Raw genomic sequence first — 14,587 nt, 5'->3', positions numbered from 1 at the left:
TTAAATTTCCAAGTTCCACATATCTGTTTAAAAATATTTACACTTTTAGTAATTTCCAAGTTTAGTTACAAACTAATAGCTGGAAAAACACATGATGTATAAAAACTGAAACCAAAAACATATTTTTACGTTATTTTATGTTTCTTGTTTTTTGTTTTTAAAACAGGCCGTCAACCTTTCACATGAAAATTATTATAAGGGCCTGACATCACTTCTTGTGATGTCACTACATGTGATGTCACTGTGATTTGCAAATGATAATGGGCTCCTTCACTATTTTCCTTACTTGTGCCCTGTTTATTTGAATTACATGGGTGTATAGGTATTAAAATAAACATATAAATTCACAGGTGTTCAGCCCGTTTCTCTGGTGATGTCACACATTGACATGTATTTGGCTGCTTCTTCTATTTTTAGGTGAGTACAAATAAAGTGTTGTTCCCCCTCCTTCCATTTCTCTCTTTTTCTCCCCCTTTGTCTCTCTCGCTCTCTTTATCTCTCCCCCTCTCTATCTCCCACACACTCCTGTTAGCATTAGCTTCATGAATCTCAGCGCCACTTCTGGCATTCATACGACAAATCCTTCAAAACATTTGAGGACAAGGGATAATCAGTGTGGAAGACGAGTTGCTGGGAGTGCAACTGATTGTCCTGGCACATATATGCTTTTGATGTGGGATTTCGCTATTTCATAACATTCTTCAAACAGAGTCTGCTGCTTACAGTGGCTCAATTCTGGTAAAAAGTAGAGTTTGGCAAGTCACAAAATGACTAGGAAGAGCCAAGTTGGAGAGGAGCCACGGGATATAAAAATAGGTTATTTCTTGAACACCTGTGTTTCACTTTAGTTCATTACATATACTGCAGTGGCATTTGTTATTAGTAATGCATACATTTTACCAATGAAGCTTCATATCTCCAGAGCCCTGACAACATGTCCACTCTGGGTGTGTCGGGTTTATAGGTTTTATCACTATTTCGACAACTTAGCTGAAAATACCATTGTTAGTCCCAGTATTGTTTCAGTGTTGCTTTTACAGGAAGTGTGATCAGGTGCGAGATAATTTTTTTCTTTGTATCTCTTCTTCATCAAATAATAATGAAGAATGTTTCTTTTAATCCACATTGTGTCACTTCCCACTGTGTATCCTGGTGCATCATGTTGCCTTGCTTTGTGTACGGAAGTGAACAATCTCTGGTAACAAACACTTTTATAACTCTGCAAATACTGATATCTGTTTTTCTTCTTTACTGCTAGTCGGGTCTTCTATCAAAAGCCCTTCACACTTTCAGTACCCTTCTATGTTTTCTCCCTGTGTGTTCGCTGATGACTTTGTAGCTCTGATAATCGACTAAAATTCTTCCCACATTCATTGCACTTGAATGGTTTTTCTCCTGTGTGAGTTCGCTGGTAATACCTTAATGCTGAAGATCTGCAAAAGCTACTGTCACATTCACTACAATGATAGGGTTTCCCCCGTGTGTGTTCGCAGATGACTTCTTAGGTGTGATAACCGACTGTAGCTCTTCACACATTCACTGCACTTGAATGGCTTTTCTCCTGTGTGCGTTTGATTATGTCTTTGTAGGGTTGATAACTGACTAAAGCTCTTTACACATTCACTGCACTTGAATGGTTTTTCCCCTGTGTGTGTTCGATTATGTGTTTGAAGGTGTGATAACCGACTAAAGCACTTTGCACATTCACTGCACTTGAATGGTTTTTCCCCTGTGTGTGTTCGATTATGTGTTTGAAGGTGTGATAATCGACTAAAGCACTTTGCACATTCACTGCACTTGAATGGTTTTTCCCCTGTGTGTATTCGCTGATGTTTTTGGAGGTTTGATAAGTGAATAAAGCACTTTGCACATTCACTGCACTGGTATGGTTGTTTCCCAGAGTGTGTTCGCTGATGTCCTTGTAGGTATTCTAATCGACTAAAGCTCTTCCCACATTTACTGCAGTTGAATGGTTTTTCCCCTGTGTGTGTTCGCTGATGTATTTGTAGGTCTGATAATTGACTAAAGCTCTTTAGACATTCATTGCACTTAAATTGTTTTTCTCCTATGTGAGTTCGCTGATGATTCCTTAATGCTGAAGAGCTGCGAAAACTACTGTCACATTCACTACAATGATAGGGTTTTTCCCCCGTGTGTGTTCGTTGATGACTTTTTAGGTCTGATAACTGACTAAAGCTCTTCACACATTCACAGCACTTGAATGGCTTTTCCCCTGTGTGTGTTCGCTGATGTCTTTGTAGGTCTGATAACTGACCACAGCTCTTCCCACATTCATTGCACTTGAATGGTTTTTCTCCTGTGTGAGTTCGCTGATGATACCTTAATGCTGAAGAGCTGCAAAAACTACTGTCACATTCACTACAATGATAGGGTTTTTCCCCTGTGTGTGTTCGCTGATGACTTTGTAGGTATGATAAATGATTAAAGGTCTTCACACATTCACTGCACTTGAATGGTTTTTCCCCCGTGTGTGTTCGCTGATGATTTTGTAGGCTTGATAAATGACTAAAGCACTTTGCACATTCAGTGCACTTGAATGTTTTTTCCCCTGTGTGTGTTCGATTATGTGTTTGAAGGTGTGATAACCGACTAAAGCACTTTGCACATTCACAGCACTTGAATGGTTTTTCCCCTGTGTGTATTCGGTGATGTGTTTGGAGGTTTATTAAACGACTAAAGCACTTTGCACATTCACTGCACTGGTATGGTTTTTCCCCTGAGTGTGTTCGCTGATGACTTTGTAGGTCTGATAACTGACTAAAGCTTTTCACACATTCACTGCACTTGAATGGCTTTTCCCTTGTGTGTGTTCGCTGATGTCTTTGTAGGTCTGATAACTGACTAAAGCTCTTCCCACATTCATTGCACTTGAATGGTTTTTCACCTGTGTGAGTTCGCTGATGATTCCTTAATGCTGAAGAGAAGCGATAACTCCTGTCACATTCACTACAATGATAGGGTTTTTCCCCCAAGTGTGTTCGCTGATGACTTTGTAGGTCTGATAACCGACTACAGCTCTTCACACATTCACTGCACTTGAATGGCGTTTCCCCTGAGTGTGTTCGCTGATGTCTTTGTAGGTCTGATAACTGACTAAAGCTCTTCCCACATTCATTGCACATGAATGGTTTTTCTCCTGTGTGAGTTCGCTGATGATACCTTAATGCTGAAGAGCCGTGAAAACGTCTGTCACATTCACTACAATGATAGGGTTTTTCCCCCGTGTGTGTTCCCTGATGACTTTGTAGGTTTGATAAATGATTAAAGGTCTTCACACATTCACTGCACTGGTATGGTTTTTCCCCTGAGTGTGTTCGCTGATGTCTTTGTAGGAGATCTAATCGACTAAAGCTTTTCACACATTCACTGCATTTAAATGGCTTTTCCCCTGTATGTGTTCGCTGATGATTTTGTAGGTTTGATAACCTACTAAATGTCTTGACACATTCACTGCACTTGAATGGTTTTTGTCCTGTGTATGTTTGCTTATGAAGCTTGAGTAGTGATGACAAACTAAAGCTTTTGCTGCATGCGTATGATTCTTCTTTCTTGGTTAGTGTCTGTGGGTCGGGTATATATTTGTCTGTATCCCATAACTGTATTTCCTGATGGACCAACATGGCTGATGAAGCACTTGTGTTTTTCTCACACACTTTAAATGTGTGCAGTATTTAGCACGTTTGATTTCTGTTTTAACAATAAAAGGCTATAGCCACCAAATATTTGCCAAACTCCTAATACATATTAGGTGTCTTTGTAGGTGATTGTGCCTTTAGATTGGATTATGGCTATGCACGCTTGCGGATAAAGATGTATCTTCCTTCTGCCGGTGCAAATTGGGACAGTCTGTTGTATTGTAGTAGAACTCCTCTTTCCTTTACCCGTCAGTTGTCTGGCTCCACTCTGTAGTGCTTTTATCTGGTTACTGTGGTTTGGCCACAAAGAGTTAACAATTCACATAGAGGACTGAAGGATGGCTTGTCATCATTTTAGAAAACAGAGCACTGCGGTAATCACATCATACCAATCCCATGATCAAAGCTGGTGTTGGACACTTGTTTATGTAGGAGGTGATTTGTTATTGTTATTGCCCTAATTTTCCTAAGGTCATTTCTTCATCTTGTGGCGTTGAGGTGCACAGCTCACATTCTCACAATCACTGAACTGCCCTTGATGCTTCATCCGGGATCTGTCAGTTTGTGTGCAGGTTCCTCTGTCGCCGACTGCGCTGATGTTTTCCTGAATACTGTAGCTCATTATTTCTGCTATTATTGACGATTTACAGCATTCGCTTCATTCTTGATGGTCATTTCATACATTCAAGGCTTGTTTTCTGCTGGATGTAAACATATTTAACATTACTAAATTGAAACATAATGGAATGATAATTCACAATGTTTAACTGGTAGTAAAAGACATTTCGGGGGAGATTTACCAAATCTCCACGCAATGCAGTGCAGCCCACCCCCCCGCACGAGGCTGCGCTTCATTGCGCTACTGGTTTGGCGCAGGAGAGCACCATATTTTCAAAGATATGGCTCTCTCCTTCCCTTTCCCTTGCGCCAGGACTCATTACAGCAGCCCTGCGCCATGCACACACCTTAGCACCCGAGAGCTAGCGTGTGTGAGTCCAGCATAGGTTTTGGACAGGAAGGACACCCTTCCTGTACAAAATACTATGCCTAGACATGATGGAAAGCTTTTCCCACTTTGTATACGTGTTGCACAGTGCAGCACGCATGCAAAGTCAGAAAAGGAAGGAGAAATGAAAACATTTCTCCTTCCTTGCGCCTAGTTTAAAAGGGTACAGTTTTCTCACGCTAAACCCAATCTACTGTATTTGGTAAATTGGGTTTAGCGGGAAAAACCTTGGGTGGTTGCACGGGAACTCCCATGCACCACCCTTGGCAGGCCCCCATGGCACAAAGTATTGCGACACAGTGCTATGAGTGGCTTCACATTAATTTTACGTTATTTGCTTGAAAGTAAATTAGGAAAAAAGTATTTTGCGCTGTTTTGTGCCACTTTTGTGATGCAAACACGGCGCAAAATGTTAGTAACTCTCCCCCTTCTTCTTTATCGCCTTTGAAACTTAGCAAGGAATATTTCATCATACACAGATATTTAACTAAAAGTTCTGTTTATCAGGTGACATCTTATTAATGTCTGAAAAGGAGGCGATTTACCAGTGTTTTCAGAGTATCTTAGCAAAGTATGGGAGCTCACGGAGCACCCAAGTGCTAGAGGCATAGCTTAAGATAGACGCATATGCTCAAGATTTCATTTAAAGAACAATACATTTAAGAAAAATAAATGGATGAGGCTGGGTTGCAAAATGTTCCGAAACTCTTTACAAAGTATACAACAAAAGTAACTCCATTCACACACTTCTTCTCGTTCCTTTCCTATTCACTTAAGATCATCTCATAAACCAACTCCTGTCTTTACTCGCTGTTCATAAGTCACCTTTGACACTTTCAACAGCTCCCTTGGTTCAAGCATTTCTGGTTTCTTCTAACCTGGAAGATTGGAACATTATTGTGAGTTGAGGGGGTTTACTATCGCCATAACATCTGTCCATCTCCATGAAAATGGTGAAGCTTACAGCACCCGGTTCTGGCCCTGAATGGCAACTTTATTAAGCAAGTCTTTAGTTTTTTCTAAAGTAGATAAAGTTCTGTAAGATGCAGCTCCTTCCGGGGCTTTTGTGTAAAACAGCGTGAGGGGTTCACTGTAAGGCCCGTCCTTTACATTATACACGCAGATATGGCAAACAAACGTTGATTCATATAATTTAATATTCAACAATATCAGTCATTTAGTACTTAGAGAGATTCAATCACAACCAATAATTTACCTGACATATCCCTGCAGCAGATCTGTGCATATTAATCTTAATTCCCCCTTTTCCACCATTACATGGCATCTGACATGATGTTGTCTGTTTGGGGCCCTGGATGCCACTTTGTGACTGGATGGGCATTTGGCAGAGCGGGAGGAGGTGACAGTTATCCACGGGTGATGCAGCATTTCTACCTTTCCATATTTCTCATGTTCAAGTTTACCTAATTTCCTGTCCTTTGGCCCCCCTACTGCCCTCTGGCTGCGCACTCACTCTGTGGGGTTCATCAGAAGTCAGATAATGACCTGATAGTCACAAGGCCATGGATCTCACTTCTTCTACAACACTTATTGCAGACATAGGGCCTAGTTAGGAGTTTGTCCAATGGATTATTGCCTCAAAACTAGGGGTGGATGACGAATTCCGCTCTGCCGGCAGACCTCGCAAAGTTTTGCCCACTCCGTTCCAAAAAACTCCATGAAGTGATGCAGAACAGAGTTTTTTTTCTCAAGCGGTTCGCCAACGGTAATGTGACGAGTGCTTGTGAGAAAATATAATGTGCTAGACCTCCTCCTGGTGAGATTTCCCATTGCGGGAGGTCGTGGCAGGTCGCGACCACTCAAGTGTAGAAATCTGCCATTCTCGTTGATGAAGTTGCCACTCGATTAGAATGTCAATTCGAGCGGCAGAAAGCAGCAGCGCCCTCTAGCACTAGCGAAAGTCCCCAGAGTGCAGCAGGTTTCCCTGCCACTTCGTGGAGTTCACCGGAGTAAAACTGTGTGAACTACACCAAGGCCTAATCAAAACGTGACAGATATCCGGTCTGCCTTATTATAATTGCCACAGGATGTAATGCATTTTGAATTGGGCGTGCAGGATACCTGTCACATTTGTGATGGAATAAACCATCCGCTGAAATCTAAATAAGGCCTTTGGCGTACATTGTTTCCAGTGTGGCTAGCTGGGCTTGAAGGATCTTGTAGTTTGTGGTCTCTCACTGCTTTGAGGTCACAGCCAGGCAGGACCTCTGTCAGCAGCGCCATGTGCAGATCTTCCCTTCAGGCTGCGGCTTCTGTCAGATGTGCCTTGTGCAGATCTTCCTTCCAGGCAGGACTCCTGTCAGTTGTACCATGTGCAGATCTTCCTTCCAGGCAGGCCTTCTCGCAGCTTTGCCCTGTGCAGACCTTTCTTCTAGACAGGGTTTTTGTCAGCTGTGTCTCGTGCAGATCTTCCTTCCAGGGAGGACTACTGTCAGCCGTGCCTTGTGCAGATCTTCCTTCCAGGCAGGGCTTCTGTTGCTTGCACCTTGTGTAGATCTTCCATCCAGGCAGGGCTTTTGTCAGCTGTTCATTGTGTAGATCTTCCTTCCAGGCATGACGTGTGTCCCTTGCAGCTTGTGCAGATCTTCATTCCAAGCAGGGGCTTCTGTCAGCTGTGCATTGTGCATATCTTCGTTCCAGGTAGGGCTTCTGACTGCTGTGACCTGTGCAGAGCTTCCTCCAAGGCTGGACTTCTGTCAGCAGCATCTTGTGCAGATCTTCATTCCAGACAGGAATTCTGCATTCTGTCAGTCGTGCCTTGTGCAGATCTTCCTTCCGGGAGGAGGGGTCTAATGTTAGTTGTGCTTTGTGCAGGTCTTCCTAACTAGGCAGAACTTCTGTCAGCTGCGCCCTGTGCAGATCTTCCTTCCAGGCATGGCTTGTGTCGCTTGCACCTTGTGTAGATCTTCCATCCAGTCGGGACTTCTGTCAGCTGTGCCCTGTGCAGATCTTCCTTCCAGGTAGGGCTTCTGTCAGCTGCGACCTGTGCAGATCCTCCTCCCAGGCTGGACTTCTGCAGATCTTCCTTCCAGGGGAGGGGGGGTTTATGTCAGTTGTGCCTTGTGCAGATCTTCCTTCCAGGCAGGGCTTCTGACAGCTGTGCCTTGTGCAGATCTTCCTTTCAGGCAGCAGTGTATTTATCCATTTCATTTCTTTGTGTTGTCAGATGGCCTTTTGGCTTCACCATTTCCTTCGTAGTTGCCACTACATGGATGTCGGAGGCCAGCCTGCAATATGTCAAAATACGCTCCTCCACGCTGCTTTCACCAGTCCAGGTTGTTTACCTCCTATCCACCACTCATCATCCTCACCTTGCCCAGTTCCATGCTACCAACGTCCACTCTCAATCCTCTTCACTGCGTCACCACCTTGTGGCGAAATCAGGAGCTCATCCCTGTGTCACCAGCTACCATTTTGTGTTTTCTTTTTCCTGTTCCCACGAGTCTCGAGGGATCGTGGTATTTCTTTTACAATTTTTTTTCTTATTGTCCTGCCCCGTTATAATATTTTCTTTTTACTTCAGGGCAGGTTACTAAGTTCTTCACTCCTGCAATGGCTGCTAGCAGCATTTTTCTCATGTTGCTAGTATCCAATCATAGTGCTCGCTCTTGCAGGAGTCTGACTCCCGTGGGAGAGAGATAGCCCAAGGAAAAGTTTGTTGGGCCAATCAGAAAACTTCATTTTTAAATTGCTGCTCCCAACAGTCCAGATATATTCAATTATTTTACAACCATAATTTCACAAAACCTTCTGAACAGATTTATACCAAATCATAAAAAGCACAATTTGCGGACCATGGTCTAGCTTCCTGCCGAACTTGAGGCAATTCCATTCAGCAGTTTATATAGAAGTCTATGGAAAAAGCATGGGGATTTTGCATTTTGGGACCCCCCTTTTTTCTCGGCCATCGCCTGATCAATCATCCCCCAACTTTCTATGCAAAAACTAGTCAAAAAGGAGGACCTTTTTGGAAAGTTTCTGGAGATTCATAAAACGGTCCCAAAGTTATTGGCAAGACAAAAAATGCTTTTCCTAAGGAAGAGCAGAAGTAACTAAATGAACGTAGTGGAATTACTGAAAACAAGCTTCAACATAGCCAATAGGTCTCGCATGTTGGACCTTATAAGTATTTAGCCATGCAGCACATTATACTGGGTGCTACACCATCTACTGCTACTTCATGGGCCAAAAACGTCCTGTTGGACACTAGCATAAGAGTCTAGCAAACAAAAAAAAGTTGAAATTGTAAATATTTTTTTTTTTTGTTGTTTTTTGTACAAAGCATACATACAATCTTACAAAAACAAAACAGTGCATTGTGGATGATCATTTGCAAAGCCTGTAGGGTGGATGGTTCATCTGGGAACATAGGGTATAATCGTTTGGGAGCTCCCTGTAGCCTATGATATGTGAATCTAAAAAGCAGTGTGGGGTTGCTTATATAGTCAAGTTTATCAAGGTCTATGAAGACGAAATCGTCGAATAGATCTTCCATCTTGTCTATTTCCACTTTATGAAGTGGTTCCATTCCCACCTTGTCTCCAAGTTTTCTCCAAAAAAGCTCCAGTTTTCCGCCGAAAATAGCTGCACAGAGCATACATGCGCTACTCTATGCTGACGACAAAGTGATGTTCGATCTCACCCCCTTCGGCCTTCAAGAACTTCTATGTATTTTATACAACTATTCTAGGAACAACTACTTAATTCCCAACTTAACCAAAACGAAAATCGTGGCTTTCACTGGTCGAAACAAAAAAGGGGTTAGGTATTGCTGGAAGTTGGGAAATGAGAAAGTCGAACAGGTAGAGGAATATAACTACTTAGGTAGAATTTTTGCAAAATCACTAAAGAATTCAAATCAAATAACTAACTTAAAAAGAAAGTCGCAAATGCATGCTGGAGCACTGGCAAGACTATATTCGGCAACCGGGACAAAACACTTTGCATCAATGATAAAGGTTTTTAAAGTAAAAATTCCATCAGTCCTATCATATTCCACGGAATATATACCAATGAAGCAATGGTCGTTCATGGACCAGGAAGAGGGAAAAATCTTAAAGAAAATGATGAAAGTCTCTGCCTCAATCCCAGTACAAGCTCTAAGGCTGGAGTTTTCAATCACTAGCTCATATGCGACTGCAGTTGCAAATGTGATACGGTGGACCTTCAACCTTCTTCATGCAAAAAGTGATACTTTACGAGCATTGCTCAAGAAAGAGATATTTGAAACTGAGTCCTCTTATCAGACCTTCTCTCGAAATATGGTTAAAGCGCTTGATCTTGCACAAATTAATCTGGATATTTTACGATCTTGGACAGCTGCTCAGTTGAAATTGTTTTTAAAATGTTTTACACCCAAATTTAGTTATGAGACTGATTTTGCACATTGTAATATGCTATCACTATATAAACCATTTACAGCAATTATTGAATATAAAAAGGAGCCAGTATACGTAGGTCTTACATTAACTCACGGGGCAAGACGGGCAATAATGATGCTTCGCCTGGGCATCCTTCCTTTACAGACTTTTACCTACAAATGGACTCTAGGAGGCACAACGATGTGCTCTTTGTGTCTGGGGGGAGATCAGACAATTGAACATTTATTGTTTGTATGTCCCAACTCAATAGTAGTATCGGCAAGATCCAGATACCTAAGACCGATTTACTGCAAATGTAGAATAGTTACTGTAAAAGAACTGCTCGTATTATGTAAGCATTCACCTAATGAATTTGTGTGCTATAATCTTTTTAAATTTCTCAAAGCAACCTTGAACATGTTTTAACTTTATGAATTTTAAATCAGATCGTTATAGTGTATTTTATTTTTGTAAAATTATTTTAAAAATTTGTGGTCCTCGGTTGAGTACCAAAACAAATAAACATACTTTGACTTGACTTGACTTGTCTTGGGTGACAGATAACTCTGGATGGTGTTGCAGTAGTAGTGCTGGTGCATATAGCGGCAATCTATTCGCTAATTTGCACATCTTCTGCCAGGCCAGATTGGTGGTGCGGATTGTGTTTATCTCATGTTTGCCCATATGTGTGCGTAGGTGTGGAAGAATATTATGTAGTGGTATGGGGTATGTGTCACCATCCTCAACTGCCGTTTGTGGTAGATACCTAATTGGGTGGTACCAGTAGTGAACATAGTGTGCTTGTGCACACAGGTAGTATAGTAAAAAAATTGGGAACTTTGAAGACGCCCTCTGAGTAGGGCAGAGTTAGTGTAGAGAGGTCGATATGCGCTGGTTTACCAGCCCATATGAGTCGGGTAATCATGGATGACAACCTGCGAAATACAGACGATGGCGGTGTGATGGAAATGTTGTTGAAGAGGTAAAGAAGTTTAGGTAGTATAACTATCTTAATAACAGCCATGTGGTCTGCCAGTGATAGAGGCAGTTTAATCCACCTCTCTACTTTATCCTCTAGCTTACTAATAACCACACCATAGTTTTCCCAAACAACCACCGCAAGGTGCCGGTGATGCCAGATCCTGTCGTGTTCTTATCTAGGACCCTAATTCAATATTCCCGATTTATGCCCTTGTGAGGTTATAATCAATAATGTCCTGACAAAAGCATAAGAATCGGATTCATATTCAGTAATAGCTCATACAATCCAAAGCACAGCATGGCTACTCCCATCGACTCCTAGAAAGCACAACAAGTTCTCTAAACAAACCAAACCTCCAGCAACCTAGGAAATCCCCGTTTGCTTTTGTTTTGATTTCGTCCTAGAACTCCTGTGAAGCACTATAAGAACGGCCAGTTCTTAGTGACATCTTTATTGACGTCTTATATCCACCCTTACGTCAAATATACCAACGTTGCTTAAGCAAACACACGGTAGTGGTTTTGGAGCAGAGCAGCTATCTACTTGCCCGAGAGCTCACGGACGCTGCCCCTCCCTTTTGACGCACTGAGAGAGCCGCTGTCTTTTCTCCTGCCGAGAAAACCCAGCTCCGGTGTTCTCAGCCGCCTTCGCGGGCTGCTGGGATATCGAGTCCTGAAAGAGAGATACCAGACCTCCTGCATTCTATCACCCAGGTACGGAGCTGACTAAATCCTTAAAGAGAATTATTGAATCAGATCCTTGGCAAAACCAACTTAACTTAAACTGCTACTTACTTACTCCTTCCCAGTATTAGGCTTAGGTCAGGTACACCGGGGTAGGCGTAGTTAGAAGCACCAGTTGAGTACGTTAGTCAATGTATATATGTATGTATATATTTTATCCATTTTAAAGTATCTTATGGCTAAGACACCATATCAATGCTTTTACAGTATTATTTCATAATACTCCTTTTACTGTACGCACTTTACTTTATATTAAGTATTGCAATCATGGCAATTCATTTCTCTTGCATGAGAAAGAAGACTGCTCAATAAATAACACATTTTTATTGAAAACGCCCGTCTCTCTTTTCTCTGCACTCTGGTGAAACTAAGTACGCACAAAAGACTGAGTGAAATAGCTGTCTATTGTTTTCACACAACTCTAGAGATACACTCTTATTCTGAGGGAGCAAAGTTGTCATGTTATATGGTTGTCAGAAGCTAATCCCTTCTTGTCTATCCAGGGAGGTTAAACTCCTCCTCGTTTATTCAAGAAAGTTTCTAGTGACCTCTGAGCTAGCTGGCAAACCTTATGTCTAATATAGTCAGTAGAGACCCAGTCGACCTCAGTCCTACGTCTACACTGCTGAATATATTATTCCAATGCACAGAGCCTATTGGGAATATAGGAACTACACTGCAATCCCCAAATATTTAATGGAATCTGTCTGCCATTCCAATGGGAATTCCGTCGGACAAGACCTTGTAGCATCAGTTAAAGGTAGGATTGTTGATTTACTCCAATTTATCTGAATGTCCTCCGAATTTAATATATTCCCTAATTAGGGGAGATAGGTTAAACACGGGATCTCGGAAATATAACACCATATCATCAGCATATAGTGAAATATTCAAGGGGAGTTGCGGAAATTGCAAGGCTGTGGTCTTGTGTCATTGCCTTATTTTACACGCCAGGGGTTCCAAGGCTATGGCAAATAGAAGCTTGGATAATGGGCATCCCTGTTGAGTGCCCCGTGTAAATGCTTAACGTGTCCGACAGATATCGATTGACCCATATCCTACCTACCGGTCTTGTGTATAGTATTTTAATTCACTGAAGAAAAATGGGGGGTAATCCCATTTTTTGTAATACTGTAAATAGGTAAGTCCATTCAATTGAATCAAACGCTATTGCACCATCTAATAAGACTGCAGCGGCTTGTAAGTCGGGGTTAAGCTGGTGTGATAAGGCAAACAGGGTGCGAATGTTATGGGCTGTGGATCGGTGGGGTATGAATCCAGATTGGTCTGGGAAGACGATGTTAGGCATCAGGGGCTGGAGTCTGGTAGCAATCAATTTAGCTAAAATTTTAGTGTCAGTGCTAATCAGTGATAATGCCTTTCTCTTTGTCAGCTGCTAATCCGCAACCCGGCAGCTCGGCAGTCTGTTCGCGTTCCGCTCCGCTGCTGGGAACCTGCTGGGAGCCTGGGAGCCTGCTCCAGCCAGCCTGCTTAGCGGCTCGAGCGGAGCCGCCTGACTAAGCCTTGCCTCTGCGGTCGGAGCCGCTTGAACTCCGTTTAGCAGCTGCTCGAGCCTTGTCTGCGGCTGGAGCCCCACGGCAGGGGCTGCTTGAATCGTGCTTAGCGGCCAGAGCCGCTACTGTTTGTCTTGCGGCCAGAGCCGCTTTTGTCCGTCTCGCGGCCAGAGCCGCTTCTGTTTGCCTCGCGGACGAAGCCGCCTGATCCTTGTTTGCGGCCGGCTCCACAGGTGCTATACCAAACAGCAGCAGCAGTCCGAAACTGTGCCCCATGGCCGGAGGAGCTACATCGTGAACCACTGGTACTCTGCGGTCAGAGTAGCCAGAGCAGGGACGAGGCAGTCATCACAGGTATCACTACTGACCTGAGCTGGGTCAGTTTTTTCCGGGGAGGTGCCGTGGACTGGCCACGTGTACGAGGAGCAACCTCTACAGGCGGGTGTGAGCGCTGAGTCAAGCACTGTAACAACAACACCGCTGTAGCCTTGCCCCGCTGCACCTGGTCCCCCTATCAAAATCTACCAGCCCGTTTAAGGAGCCGATCTTGAACCCGCTCTGGTTGCAGCGCAGCAGTATAGCCGACTGGCCTGTGCGAGAGGAACAGCAGCCGCTGGCGGGTGTGAGCGCTAAGCTAAGCGCTGTGATAACAACACCGCAGCAGCTTTTGCCTCATCGTGCCTGGCCCCCTTACCAGCCTCACCGCTGATGAACTGAGAAAGTCCAGGGGAAACCAGGAGCCAGGAGTGAGGGATAAGAGCACCCGCAAGCGGGTGAGTCAGCACCAAGGCGGCAAGGCACGGGGGAGGTGTAATCTGCTGACCAGTTGGTTGCCTGAGGCTGGCACTGCCTCAGTCGCTCGGAGTTTTGCTGTAGAGCCTGTTGTCAGCTGCTAAGACTGCCCCTGGGCTGTTGCTGTCTTTGCAGCCTCGCAGCCCCAGTTCATTACTTCTGGGCATTCAACACTCCTGAGAGGGGTTAGGAGGTGTCTAAGATTCGGCCCCGCCCAGCCCGCAAACAACACCTTGTGGACTCACCATGGAAAACATCAAGCCGCTTAGAAGACTTCCACGGAGAAAGGGTACTACTCTCCGCTCCGCCTCTCCCGGGGAGGCTCAACAGGAGTCGCCACCATCTCAAGACACAACGTTACACCCAGGCGGCCCATCATCGCAATCTCGGATCAGCGACTTCTTCGGAAAAACTCCCCTCCAAAAGGGCTCTCCTCCCACTCACCCACTACGGCCCGACGCAGATTTTAATGTTGACACTCAGAGCGAAAACTGTTGCCCTCCTAGTACAGTT

The 14,587-nt window shown here is 43.7% G+C and overlaps 1 protein-coding gene across 1 annotated transcript; it reads right to left on the bottom strand.

The window, feature by feature from the left end:
* Window positions 1-314: 314 nt before the first annotated feature.
* On the bottom strand, window positions 315-3,705 carry LOC147737692 (uncharacterized). The gene has a single exon (XM_086940217.1). The coding sequence runs from the start codon at window positions 3,639-3,641 to the stop codon at window positions 1,458-1,460; it is 2,184 nt and encodes a 727-aa protein (XP_086796343.1). The 5' UTR covers window positions 3,642-3,705; the 3' UTR covers window positions 315-1,457.
* Window positions 3,706-14,587: the final 10,882 nt, after the last annotated feature.

Source organism: Lissotriton vulgaris, chromosome 1_1 (assembly GCF_964263255.1).
Source record: "Lissotriton vulgaris chromosome 1_1, aLisVul1.2, whole genome shotgun sequence".
Classification (NCBI taxonomy): domain Eukaryota; kingdom Metazoa; phylum Chordata; class Amphibia; order Caudata; family Salamandridae; genus Lissotriton; species Lissotriton vulgaris.
The sequence above is the reverse complement of the archived record's forward strand: the minus strand, read 5'-3'. Positions and strand labels throughout refer to the sequence as shown.